General features: G+C 31.5%; 1 protein-coding gene across 2 annotated transcripts in view; it reads right to left on the reverse strand.

Annotated features, from left to right (window-relative positions):
- Positions 1-1,857: 1,857 nt before the first annotated feature.
- Positions 1,858-14,766, reverse strand: part of LOC134725804 (uncharacterized) — a 145,342-nt gene continuing 132,433 nt past the window's right edge. The window contains exons 70-76 of one of the 2 annotated variants that reach the window (XM_063589972.1): positions 14,037-14,198; positions 11,644-11,805; positions 10,825-10,947; positions 9,113-9,217; positions 8,677-8,782; positions 5,367-5,671; positions 1,858-2,870 (exon numbers count right to left, since the gene is read on the reverse strand). In XM_063589972.1, the coding sequence (XP_063446042.1) occupies positions 2,818-2,870; positions 5,367-5,671; positions 8,677-8,782; positions 9,113-9,217; positions 10,825-10,947; positions 11,644-11,805; positions 14,037-14,198 (1,016 nt within the window). In that variant the 3' untranslated portion in view covers positions 1,858-2,817. Of the gene's footprint in view, positions 2,871-5,366; positions 5,672-8,676; positions 8,783-9,112; positions 9,218-10,824; positions 10,948-11,643; positions 11,806-14,036; positions 14,199-14,766 lie in introns of those variants that run through there. The other variant, XR_010108602.1, reaches the window with a different exon arrangement.

The raw sequence follows: 14,766 nt of genomic DNA on the forward strand, positions 1-14,766 counted from the left end.
ATACAAGAATACAACAAGCACAGTGTTTAACAATATAAGGGGGGGGGGGGGGGGGGGGGGGCACTGGGCATTTCTATATCTATATATTATTTAAGGAAACTTTCCTAAATGAGGATAAATTTTGCAATAATTCTCCGAGTTTCTGGAGTATGAAAGTATCTTCAGAGGACATTAGCCAAATAAATTGTGATTTAATATCTAAACCACTAAAATTTTTAAACCGTTGTTTTATTTCATTTAAAAAATTGAAACCAATATTTGAAAGTTTGTGGCACTGAAGAAGAAAATGAATTTCATCCTCAACCTCAGTACCACACAATTTACAGATACGTTCTGACACTGTCAGATACAAAACCACAAAAACTAAACATTGACCAATGAACCATGAAAATGAGGTCATGGTCAGATGATAACTGCCAGACATACATGACTTTCTTTGTACACCTTACAATCATTCACCAAATATAGTTTACCTATTGCTTATAGTACTCAATGAAATACAGACCAAAACACAAACCTTTAATGACCAATAAACCATGAAAATGAGGTCAAGGTAAGATGAAACCACATGCCAGACTGACATCTACCCAATTAAGTAATTCCTTACACTAAATATAGTTGACCTACTACTTATAGTATTTGAAAAATGGAGCCCAATTAGTGAAGAAACTAACCTTGATCACTTGTCAATAAAATAAGGTCATGGCCAGGTGAATCCTGTCTGACCTACATTTGGACGTTGCAAGGAACTGATATTCAATTCATCCTTGTCATAAAGTTTATTTTAAGAAGCCAGCATTATTCTTTAAATTCCCCTTCCCCATTATAGATAATGTCCTCTCACTTATCCTTCAAAGCTTGGTGACTGTTGAATGCATCTATCCATCAAACTTTAAATAAAGAATACCAAAGATACAGGTAAGTCTATTTCATATCTCAACTTGCATCTAATAGATTGACAATGGGTGTTGGTTGAAAACAAACTTTATAACACAAGGTGATTAGATGATTTTTTTTAAACTTTTCATTCTCATATAGCTGTGCATTCTAGTTGATACACTATTATAGAGCTTGTGTTTCTTTTCCCTTAAAAAATTATGAACATCATCACATGTTGAATGTAGTAACGAATTAAATCACAATCCAATGTGCCTCCCTGAATAGGACAATCACCAAACATGTACTAACATTTCCACAGGATGCGCTTTTTCTTTTAGAGCATTATAAATCAACTCTGGATTTTGGTAGGGTTCGTGTTGCTTGTGTATTTGGTTTTGTATGATGTTTTGTAGAATTTATTTTATTATTTCAGTTTTTGCCATGACATTGTTAGTTTGTCTTTGATTAGTTTGCACATCCCTTTGGCGTTTCGCCCATCTTTAAATGAAACCAGTTTAAAAAACCCTTTTGTTTGAACCAGAGTTTAAAAAACCTTGATTGGTTCTTTCTAAAATAAAATAAGGAAACTAGTCTCTGTGATAGCAATCTATTGCAAAAAGCTATCTTTTTAGATAGAGCAACTTTAGAACATAGACAACTTGTGTGTCTCTCTAGTGCAAGTGTGTACATATAAGGGGATTTAAAAGGGTTATTCCAAGACGAGTGCACTGAGAAATCTTGCCTGCCTAACAAATATTACTGAATTTAATTTCTTTAAAGTGTTTGTGATCAAGCTTTTCTTACAGGTATCACAAAAGCTAACTATTGTCCATGCTCAATCATAATGGAGTCATGGTAAGAAGAACCCTGTCACCTGCTCAGTAGTAATTTTTTACCCAGTTCAGCTTATAATATACACCCATAATATAACAACTTCCTCTCATTTTTTCATTTTTTTTATTGTATATAAATACAAATATGTTTTTACAAATTTTCTATTGGTATGTAGATATTTATTTTAAATTACCAGAAAATATTTACTAAGGAAAAAATTGCACAATTATTCCAACAAGCTACATCAATTCTCTAAACAAATGAAAATAATAGTAAAATAAATTGGGTCTGTAATTAAAGTTTTCTTCAAGAAAACAAAATAAACATTGTCTTGATGATTGTTTTTAAAGATATGAGTCACAAAATACAGGGTAAATTTTCAACATAAATCTATATAGGTAATTCTGTGTGAATACTGTTGTCTACAAGTTAGACATTTTACATTTGTCAATTTTCCTAACTTGCATTAGTAAGTATGAAGATACCAGTAATTAAGAATTAAGGGACCAAGTTACCATATTGCATGACAAAAATACACAATGTAAATTCCATAGCACTTTTTGTAAAATGTAAATCAATTAATGGTAAATCATTTATATCAATAACATGCATTTTTAACAGGTTAGACAGAAGCAAATGCAAAATCTTAAACAACTGCAAAAAAAACAAAATTATAAAATAGCACTAATTATTGATTAAGATTCATAACTTACTTCATGGTCATAAACTTATTATGTTGTCATTATTTAGTTTTTAAGAAAAAAATATGAACTTACTTTCTGACAATGATTAATTTTTGTTTAATTTTTTCCTAGTTTATGATATTTGATATTCACTGCCTCATCACATTAAAATTTCACAGATTTCCCCTCAACACTTCATCATAATTACACAAATAACAAATAAATATGAATCACTCTGACATCAAAATGAATGATGATATATTTAATATATCTGTGAAAATAATAAATATGGTAGCAATGCTATAAACTTGGTAATCAATCTGGAAACATTACGGACTAACTAATGAACTTCTCCGAAACACATCTGGTCATAAGATGAAAAGTTGTTAGAACAAAATACAGGATAGATTTGAAGATTTTCTCATTTTTTACCATCTTTCAGTGCTGGCTTAGGTATATAAACTGCAGGTTGAGCTGAAAATATAATACAAAAGATTTGGTTAAGTAATCAGTAAAACACACATACTGTATATGAAATAGGAAGAGAAAGTATAATGTGTCTTCTGTTGAAATACTGTGAAAGTACTTTTATTCGTGGGGTACCAATTTTCGTGGTTTTCGTGGATGACTTTATCCACGAATTTAAGTGTCCAACGAAATAAAACAACCATTGAGCAAATCAAGACATGGGAAGATCCCCATCGGAAGGTTTGATTACTGATATGATTTAGAGAATATATTGAATAACGCCAAATCTATGAATTCTTTAATAGCAATCATAGAACTAAAACCGCATGCATAATTTTACCGATTTAGTCTTTAATACCTTAACTGTACAACTTTTGATCTTCTACTTCTCTCAAAAATATTTTTGATCGATGCAAGTCAGATTTCCAGTGTTGAAATGCTAGTATGATAAAGTGTTCATTGTATATCCTCGTAGTTCTCGTACATAAGGGAAATAATAATTTCATGCTGAGATTGAATTTGATAAGAATTATTTGACAATTCAAGATACGTTTATAGCATTTGTTTATGTTACTGTTTTCTTAATGTGACATGTTTATGGCCTAATTAACACCTTCAATGGTCTTCAATCTGTTGATCACTTTATCATGAGTTAATTAGTGTTATCACTACGATTTACACGGATCAATGTTTACTTTACAATTTCCTCAATCCAGACTATTTGTAACCTGGCTTTATTTTTATTTTTTTTAGAAACCTAAAATCCACGAATTTAAAAACCCACGAACATGTAAATTTTCCTCAAACCACGAAAATTGATACCCACGAATTAAAGTACTTTCACAGTAATTATTCAAAAATTGTTAAGGGTTAACCCAGTGTCTCACCTACTTTATTTATAATCTTTTGATTGTGAAAATCTTCTGGTCAAGTTTGGTAAAAATCCAGGATTTATGAGGTCAAGGTCAGATGGACCATGCCAGACAGACAAGCACACCTAAGAATCATTCTATGCATAACTATAGTTAACCTATTGCTTATAGTATCTAAGAAAAAAACATAACATTCATCAATGAACTGTGAAAAAGATGTCAAGGTCAAATAAAACCTGGGAGACTGGCATGTACTGATACATCATAAAATATTTCCATTCGCCAAATATGGTTGAACTATTGCATACCAGTAGTATTAGAAAACAAGAATGTGTCCATAGTACATGGATGAACCACTTGCACTATCATTTTCCATGTTCAGTGGACCTTGAAATTCGGGTAAAAACTTTAATTAAAATTAGAAAGATAATATCATAGGCAGCATGTGTACCAAGTTTCAAGATGATGTGACTTCAACTTTATTAAAAACTACCTCGACCAAAACCTTTAACCAAAACTTTAACCTGAACTTCACACTATTGTTTTCTATGTTCATTGGATCGTGAAAATGGGTTCAAAACTTAAGTTTGGCATTAAAATTAGAAAAATCATATCATGGGGAACATGTTTACTAAGTTTCAAGTTGGTGGGACTTCAACTTCATCAAAATCTACCTTGACCAAAAACTTTAGCCTTGAGCAGGACGAACAGACAGACGAAAGGACGAACAAACAAACAGGCGGATGCACAGACCAGAAAGCATAATGCCCCTCTACTATCATATGTGGGGCATAAAAAGATCAAAACTCAAAAACTTAACTTTGACCATTGAATCATGAAAATGAAGTCAAGGTCAAATGACACCTGCCAGTTGGACATGTACACCTTACAATTGCTCAATACACCAAATATAGAAGACATAATGCTTATAATGTCTGTTATATGGACTTGACTACCAAACTTAACCTTCTTCGCTGATCCATGAATTGAGGTCAAGGTACTGATGAAAACTGTCTCATGGGCTAGGACCTTGCACATACTCAATTAAGTTATCCTATCACTCATAATAAGAAAGAAATTATCATTATCATTTTTTTAAGTAGTCACTGAAAACCATGAAAATGATGTCAAGGCAATGGGCATATGACAGACAGACACTTCATAACATAAGGCAACTATATAAAAAGTATGAAGCATCCAGGTCTTCCACCTTTTCAAATATAAAGTTTTAAAAGTTTGCTAAAACTTCCCCCAGATCACTTTCCTTATGTCAAGATTTCTGTGACAAAAGTCACAGGCTCAACAAAAATAATGAGTCTATTCATTGTAAAACGTCTCTTTTTGAATTTTAATTCAGATTGATGTTTTAGTATGTTATAAAAAAATATGAGATTTTGAGTCCAATCAGTGAACTTGAATTTGACAGCTATTACCTCTTTATACCTTCAATTGCATTGGTTAATATCAAACCTTCAGAATGTTTTCTTATTCCCGTTCTGATAGGTGAGGATGTACCATATGGTATCTATCAGTTTCAGTCAGATAGGTAATAGCTAGTGACTAAGAATACGGATGTCATAACTGATCAAATTGTGTAACATCAATGATATTTCATCAAATTAAGAAATACCTGTAGAATATGTAGCATTATCATGATAGATTACTGGTACATCTGGTAGTTGTAGTTTCTCTTGTTTCATGTATTCTGGCAAGGGATCTCGGAAATGTAGTTGTCCCCTCTGTCCAGTACCACCAAAGTAGTTATCGTAATAGGTAGGTTGATGAACTGGTACTATGTTAAACAAGCTTACTCTATCTACATCCCGGTCATGGTAGAGCAATGGTTGATGAACAATTGGCATACTGTATGGATTAACATTGTCATCAATATCACCCTTCTGGACATGTGGGGAAGGTATACGATCATTTCTCCATCTATCAAAAGAAGGAAATATATAAAAGTTCATTTTTTCAATTTTTAAACTCTGCCTTGCAGGGGATGTAATATTACGGCTTCTACACAAACACTGCTTTTTATTGGCTGCAATGGTTCTCCACATTAAGAGGTCAACTGCATGATGTGTATTTAAAAAAATGATGCATGTTCTATAAATATATGGTTCAGGTTTAACTTCAAAAACAGCTGCGCCATGAGCGCATGATACGCCCGATGTCTTGTGTGGAAGTTTTATGCAATAATCATAAATAGTTTCTGAGAAAGTTGCAATAATCATAAATAGTTTCTGAGAAAGTTTTTTTAAGCAATAACCATATATTATTTTTGAGACACGGCAGGACATGTGAAACCCCCAACCCTGTTTTTTTTTTACAAAAAAATAAATATCACTAAAATAAAATTTTGAATCAAAACCAAAAAGTATACAGATCTTTAGATTAATATAACAAAGAAGTGTGTAAAGTTTTAAGCAATAATCATAAATTATTTTTGAGATACGGCGCGACATGTAAAAAAAACCTCCCCTGTTTAACAAAATACTCAATAACTCCAAAATAAAGTTTTAATACATCACCAAAAAGTATACGGGTGCATTTCATTTGCGCCAATTTTTTAAAAATCAAACCTTTCATTTGCGCCACAAGGTTATATATCATTTGCGCCAACAAAAAAACCTTCATTTGCGTTATTTTACAGGTATGACAGGTAATATAACAGGAAAGTTAAATATCATTTACGATTTAATTGTTTTTTTGTTTGTACATAACTCCCCCTGGATATATGTGTGGGTTCATACTCATTTCTAATACAAAACTGAGAGTCACTAAGGTTATAATTATATATATAGTGTTCACATGACCATTTTAATGAACAATTTTATTCAAAACATCCAAAAATGTTTATTTATGTTGACGTTGTAAAGAAGATTCAGGCTACAACATACATCAAACTGAGATCTATGGACACACCGGCTGCAGTTCGACAATGGGAGAAAGAGAAAACTGACTATCTTATGGAGAAACATGGCATGCACCTAAGAGGGGAAATTTCAAGGCATGACTACATCAAGACTGTTGCTTATAAATTTTGTGCCAGAGCAGACTTGTAAATTTACTATATTGCTAACAAATGTCTCAATAATGTACTTCAGTGTATAGTGCTTTCTTTTCAGTTTTTATCAAGGTTTTAACATTACTTTCATGATTTTACCAAGGTTTTATTCAGGTTTTAACATTACTTGTATGATTTTAGCATTACTTGTATGATTTTATCGAGGTTTTAGCATAACTTGTATGGTTTGTGGCGCAAATGAAATGCCAATTGGCGCAAATGAAAAGTACCGAAGTATACAGATCTTTAGATTAATATAACAAAGAAGTGTGTAAAGTTTTAAGCAATAATCATAAATTGTTTTTGAGATACGGCACAACATGTAACCCCCCCCCTTTTTTATAAAATACTCAATAACTCAAAAATTAATTTTTGAATCATCACCAAAAAGTATACAGATCTTTAGATTAATATAACAAAGACATGTGTAAAGTTTTAAGCAATAATCATAAATCGTTTTTGAGATATGGTGCGACATGTAAAAAAAAAACCTCCCCCTTTTTTACATAATACATCACCAAAAAGTATACAGATCTTTAGATTAATATAACAAAGAAGTGTGTAAAGTTTTAAGCAATAATCATAATTTTTTTTTGAGATATGGCACAACATGTAACCCCCCCCCCCCCTTTTTTACAAAATACTCAATAACTCAAAAATTAAATTTTGAATCATCACCAAAAAGTATACAGATATTAAGATTAATATAACTAAGACGTATTTAAAGTTTTAAGCCATAATTAAGAATCGTTTTTGAGATACGGTGCTACGTGAAAAAAACACACCCCTGTTTTAGTTACAAAGTGCTGTAACTCAAAAAGTTTTAATCTTATTTTCACAAAAAAGTATACAGATCATTTGACCATCATAAGAAACAACTATGTTAAGTTTCATGAAATTTGGATAAGTGGTTCTCAAGTTACGGTGCGACATGTTTACGCCGGACAGACAGACGGACACCGGACATTTGTATTCCATAATACGTCCCGTCAAAATTTTGACAGGCGTATAAAAATTAAAATCTGGAGGGGTGTGTTTCCTGTCAGCATCTGCCCTCCCTGGACACCCAGAACTGAAGCCTTAAAACACCAAAAAATAAACCCACTGGCAAATAACTACATAACTACACATTTCTTTAACATTTATTATTAAAATATGCTGAGGAAACAACTACTTCGGGTTGCAGATCTTCATGATTATCAATTTATTTTGTGAAACAAAGTATCAATTAATTTAATTTGGTCTTAAAGCAATGTTGGTAATCATATTAATATTCTATTAAAAGTTCTCTTCTAAAACTGACACAAGTTGTCAAATCTATCATAAATTTGCGAATCTGTCTATTGTTGAATAGAAACAAGAAGATGTGGTATGGGTGCCAATGAGACCACTCTCCATCCAAATAACAATTTAAGAAAGTAAACCATTATAGGTCAATGTACGGCCTTCAACACAGAGCCTTGGCTGACAGACTTGAAGTCTGTATTTTGCACTTTTTTATTGTTGTTGTTGGATGGCTGTTTCATTGACATATACTCCTGTCTCCTTTTGTGACTGATGGGTTAACTAAAGGTCTGGACAGGCAGTACACAATGTCTGTTTCTTTTGATTGTGTAATCTCAACTCAATATAATAAGGTATTATATAACAATAGAATAACGTTAACCAAAGATATAGTGATGATACAATACATAAATGAAAATGGTGTTAAAAGAAGAATTCATATTTGACGCAAGTTAAACTGTCTCTAAATCACCAGCACCCTTAAGTTATATATGTTTGAGATTAATAAGATAGACTCTAGCTTTTATGCTCCTGAAAATGTTTCCTTCCAAATGATACCACTTTACTTTGGTACATGTATAAAACTTACGGCATGGTGAAACAGCAAACAATAAATATAATTATAATGAGGAGTCCTACTCCGCCAGCAACAGTCCCAGCGATGATCTTCTCTGTTCTAGTCCAACCTGATGAAGCTACAAATCACATAAAAAAATAGCAACTAAAATGCATGAAAACGTGAAGACTCAACTTGATTTAATCTGTTATCTTAATTTATTTAATTTTATTATTTTTATTTTTCACATGCTGAAATGTGTCGCCTACATCTGTAACCAAATTGAACTTAAATCCCTTTAACTAACAAATATGGATATGGATGTGGACTTGCAAACCTACTTCGACAAAGTTTAATTTAAAATGTTTCCTTTGGATAAAATAAGTTCCTTGGTTGATTCAAAAAAGATTTGACATATATGCTTCACATTTCCTACTAATCAGAATATTAAAGAAGTTAGTTTACTTACATCTACGAGTATTACATGTTGTGCCAATATATTCCTCAGGACATAAGCAGGATAGTGGATTTCTGTTGCAGGTTCCATGTGAACAGTAACCAGTATCACACTTATCTGAAAATTGAAAAAAAATATTATTAACAATATATTTGCACAAAATATAGAAATTACTCAAAAGCTCTTTATCACAGTAACCAAATCTAAAGGACTATAAATAAGGAATTTTCAAATATGTTATATATCTGAATTAATTAATTAAAACTGAATTAACTAAATATCATTTATTCCAGTGAGCAGTATTTCAATATTTGAGACTTCTTAAACTTAGAAAGGCATAAGCCACCATTTTGGATAAACATGTATACATAAACTTTTGCTACAAAGCCTTGTTACAATGATAAAACCAAAGTAAGCCAGTACGTTACATTTTGAAGTAAATTTAATTCCCATTATATTCTCACATTATATATTTATGCATCAATCTGTTGATTGACCCCTTGGCAGTTATCAATTAACCAATACATGTTACAAAATTAAGATAAAAAAAAAATAAGTAAGATTGGCACTGAGTACCAATTTAGTGTAATGATTCATAAGTTTCAATAATATATGATATGGATGTGAGGGAGGAGCACTTGCAAATATAAATTGGATATCTGAAAAAAATATCAAAAATAAAGGACATATTTTACACTCAGAGATTTTACAACTATTCACACCTGAAAAGAGTATATTTTGTAACATTGTTACTGAGATGAAGAAATCAGATGTTTTGGAGTAAGGGAGATAACCAAAGGAGCTCAGGTAATATACAACAACAAAAAAGAAAAGCAATCACAATCTCTAAAAGTATTTGAATCGTAATTTAATCTACAGTTCACATACTAAAACACTTTAATTATTTTAGCTGATTAAGTAAGATTTCCAACTAGCTGGGGGACCATAGCTCTAAGGTCTATGTGACATTTTTATTACATTTTGCAGACCATAGAGATACACATTTTTCTTATGTCAAAACATTTGGAATTGCAACCAAGTTTGAGGGTGTACTTATTTCTAAAATATTTATTGTTTATGCATAGCTTGTGAATTTAAATAGTTCATTTTGTTAGATGTTTTTCCATAAAGTGACCTATCCATTTCCTTGATACAAATATCTAATTATTTCCTTTTGTATATGTCTCAAAATTGGTTTAGCTATTTTAAATCTTGTCGTGAGGTCATTTATTGCAAGAACTCAACCTGTGCATTGTAAGATTGTAAGTTGTAAGAATAGAATTTCTACATGCGAACAGAAAATAACACCTAAAATTTCCTGCATCTGAAGTGCTTTTCAGCATATTTAAGGAGGAGAATGTTAAAGAAGCAGTTGTTTCTATTTCACATTTGTTGACAGGGTTGTAAGATATAAATACAAAAATATGTCCATAGACTTTTGTACAAGGGATGCCTCGCTCACACTACCATTTTCTATGTTCAGTGGACGTGAAATTTAAGTAAAAACTCTAATTTGGCATTTAAATTGAAAAGATCATATCATAGAGAACATGTGTACTAAGTTTCAAGTTGTTCGGACTTTAACTTCATCAAAAACAACCTTAACCAAAAATTGTATCCTTAAGGGGGACAGATGGACTAATGAACGAACATATGCACGAATGAACTGACACACAGACCAAAAACATATTGCCCCTAAGTTGGGCATGAAAATGATAACTTACGTTTACACACACCCTTGTGTATTACATAGTCAGCAATACACACACAGATAAATCCATTAACTACATTGTCTTGACAAATAGAGTTGGCAGTACAGTTATTCTTGTTTCCGTCATCACAGTAACCTAAATTATCAAAATATAGTGAGCATAACAGTCTATCAAGATAATTAAAACCAATGATAAATATGTGCCTATTAATTGAAAAGATAACTAAATTTATTTATTTTAACAACAGACCCTTTCAATTATTTTTCATTTTTTCCCACTTCTGGAGGATGTATAATATATCAAGGGCATTCAAACTTATATTGTTGTTATTCAATTATTGCATCTTGCATTTTTGGCAGAGTTCTTGGAATCTTTATATCCCTGCATGTCTTGAAGAAAATCTGCAGGTCAGGTCACTATAATTTCTATTGCAAAATATCAAAATTATGTCTGACTCCTTTGTTTTTGGTGGTAGGAATATTGTGGAAATATAGTTTCACACATTATACTTGAACGCAGTACAAATTTTAATCTGAAGGATCCAGCCATATTTGTGGCAATGTATAAAACAACTCAAAGCATTTCTAATTATTTTAGTGTTCATCACCCAACACTTCTAAAAGAGGGACGAAAGATACCAAAGGGACAGTCAAACTCGTAAATCTAAAACAAACTGACAACGCCATGGCTAAAAATGAAAAAGACAAACAGAAAAACAATAGTACACATGACACAACATAGAAAACTAAAGAATAAACAACACGAACCCCACCAAAAACTAGGGGTGATCTCAGGTGCTCCAGAAGGGTAATAAATGTATGAATTACTTACTCCTACAAGCACCTAGGTTAACACTTCCTATCTGTTCTGTATATTTGCCATTAGGACACAGCTTACAATTAAATCCTCCATTCTGGTCTTGGTAATAATCCAATGCACATTTTTCACATTGATTTGTTCCTGTGTTCAGATATTCTCCTAAGTTGCAAGGGGCTGAAACAACATTGTTTTATTCAATGATTAATCAAAAATAATGAAGAGCTGATCATCAGCTGCTAATAACTTTAGACCATATCAGTGTTACTTTGGTATCTTTATATTACACAAGTGCAGTTTCTTTGGTATCTTTAGACTACAGAAGTGTAGTTACTTTGGTATCTTTAGATTACACAACTGTAGTTACTTTGGTATCTTTCGATTACAGAAGTGTAGTTACTTTGGTATCTTAAGAACACAGAATAAAATCACTTTAGTATCTGTAGACCATTGATAGTGTTATCACTTATGAACCTTTATATAATGATGTGAAATCACTTAGGTATCTTTATACAATGATCGTGAAATCACTTAGGTATCTTTAAACAATGATAGTGAAATCACTTAGGTATCTTTCTTTATACAATGATTGTGAAATCACTTAGGTATCTTTATACAATGATAGTGAAATCACTTAGGTATGTTTATACAATGATCGTGAAATCACTTAGGTATCTTTATACAATGATCGTGAAATCACTTAGGTATCTTTATACAATGATAGTGAAATCACTTAGATATCTTTATACAATGATCGTGAAATCACTTAGGTATCTTTATACAATGATCGTGAAATCACTATCTTTATACAATGAAAGTGAAATCACTTAGGTATGTTTATACAATGATCGTGAAATCACTTAGGTATCTTTATACAATGATCGTGAAATCACTTAGGTATCTTTTTACAATGATAGTGAAATCACTTAGATATCTTTATACAATGATTGTGAAATCACTTAGGTATCTTTATACAATGATCGTGAAATCACTAAGTTATCTTTATACAATGATAGTGTTATCACTTATGTACCTTTGTACAATGATCGTGAAATCACTTAGGTATCTTTATACAATGATAGTGAAATCACTTAGGTATCTTAATACAATGATCGTGAAATCACTTAGGTATCTTAATACAATGATAGTGTTATCACTTATGTACCTTTATACAATGATCGTGAAATCACTTAGGTATCTTTATACAATGATAGTGTAATCACTTAGGTATCTTAATACAATGATAGTGTAATCACTTAGGTATCTTTGTACAATGATAGTGAAATCACTTAGGTATCTTAATACAATGATCGTGAAATCACTTAGGTATCTTTATACAATGATCGTGAAATCACTTAGGTATCTTTATACAATGATAGTGTAATCACTTAGGTATCTTTATTCAATGATAGTGAAATCACTTAGGTATCTTTATACAATGATCGTGAAATCACTTAGGTATCTTTATACAATGATAGTGGAATCACTTAGGTATCTTTGTACAATGATAGTGAAATCACTTAGGTATCTTAATACAATGATCGTGAAATCACTTAGGTATCTTTATACAATGATAGTGGAATCACTTAGGTATCTTTGTACAATGATCGTGAAATCACTTAGGTATCTTTATTCAATGATAGTGAAATCACTTAGGTATCTTTATACAATGATCGTGAAATCACTTAGGTATCTTTATACAATGATAGTGAAATCACTTAGGTATGTTTATACAATGATCGTGAAATCCCTTAGGTATCTTTATTCAATGATAGTGAAATCACTTAGGTATCTTTATACAATGATAGTGAAATCACTTAGGTATGTTTATACAATGATCGTGAAATCACTTTGATATAATAAGATCATACTGGCTTTACCACTATTATATCTTTCCACTAAAGTCTTATTACTATGGTGTCTTTAGAACATACTAGTTCAATCACTTTGAGATGTTTAGACTATAGTAGGTATCTTCAGACATACTTGTGAAATCACTTTGGTATTGCAAGAACATACAATGTAGTGTAACTACTTCTACTGTCTTTAGTTTTCACAATTGAATTGTTTTACATTTTTCATGTCTTTAATAGCTGACTATATGTTATGAGTTCTTTTTATTGTTGAAGGCTATACTGTTGACTATAATTGCTCTAATCTTACCATGGCAAACATACCAAAAACCTCCTTATTCTCATATTGGTAACTTTGAATCATATTAGTCGTATCACTCAGGTATCTTCAGACAAATGAAGTGTTTTTACCTTTGTTTCTTAAACCATTGTACTTTTATAAGTTCTGGCTATGGTAGACCAGTTTCAGTTACCAAATTTCAAACATTTGGTTAAGTGTAGATACACAATAGGAGGGACTTAATTGTGCAAGAAAGCTATCCACTATATACTTACATTGGTTACACATGGATGATGATATAGATGCAGTCTTAGCAGTGGTGTATCCATTAAGACAGCTTTGACAAAGAAATCCACTTGTGCCTTTTTCTCTGTACTTCCCTGCAGGACAAGGACGGCAGAATGAACCATCATGTTCATAACCAGATGGACAATCACCTGAAAATTTATGTCATACATATTATGACACATAAATATTGATTCATATTAACCACTTTACAAGGGTTGCCTAAGACATTGGCAACTATCCTAATTTAGCCATTTAGCCATTTTAATATGTTGTGCACAATGTTTTATTCATCTTTATTGATGTTGATAACAGATTAAATTACCTCTGTCAGGTCATGCATCTCAATGGATTGTTAGTCCAGTCTACAACACACACAATATTAGGATATATTATAGCTTATATATGCATGGTTAATTGTTACTTTGGACTTTTTGTAGTTGGGTATTAGTTGTATTATGTAATAAATCAAAAATGAGAATTCAGGTCAAATCAATGAACCTTTTTAGACTGCCAATACCCTTTTAACCCTTTCTTCAATGGAATTTCTTTTTTTACATACTTGATACCCATAGGATATTTCAATAAAATGCTAAAAATATGCTTTAAAGTATTTTATTATGCATTGCAAAAAACAGATATTTCATCAAATAAATTAAAGTCAGATATTCATATGAATATCCTTTTCATATTGGATAAATTCTTATTAGACCTGACACA

This window comes from Mytilus trossulus, chromosome 7 (genome assembly GCF_036588685.1).
Source record: "Mytilus trossulus isolate FHL-02 chromosome 7, PNRI_Mtr1.1.1.hap1, whole genome shotgun sequence".
Lineage (NCBI taxonomy): Eukaryota > Metazoa > Mollusca > Bivalvia > Mytilida > Mytilidae > Mytilus > Mytilus trossulus.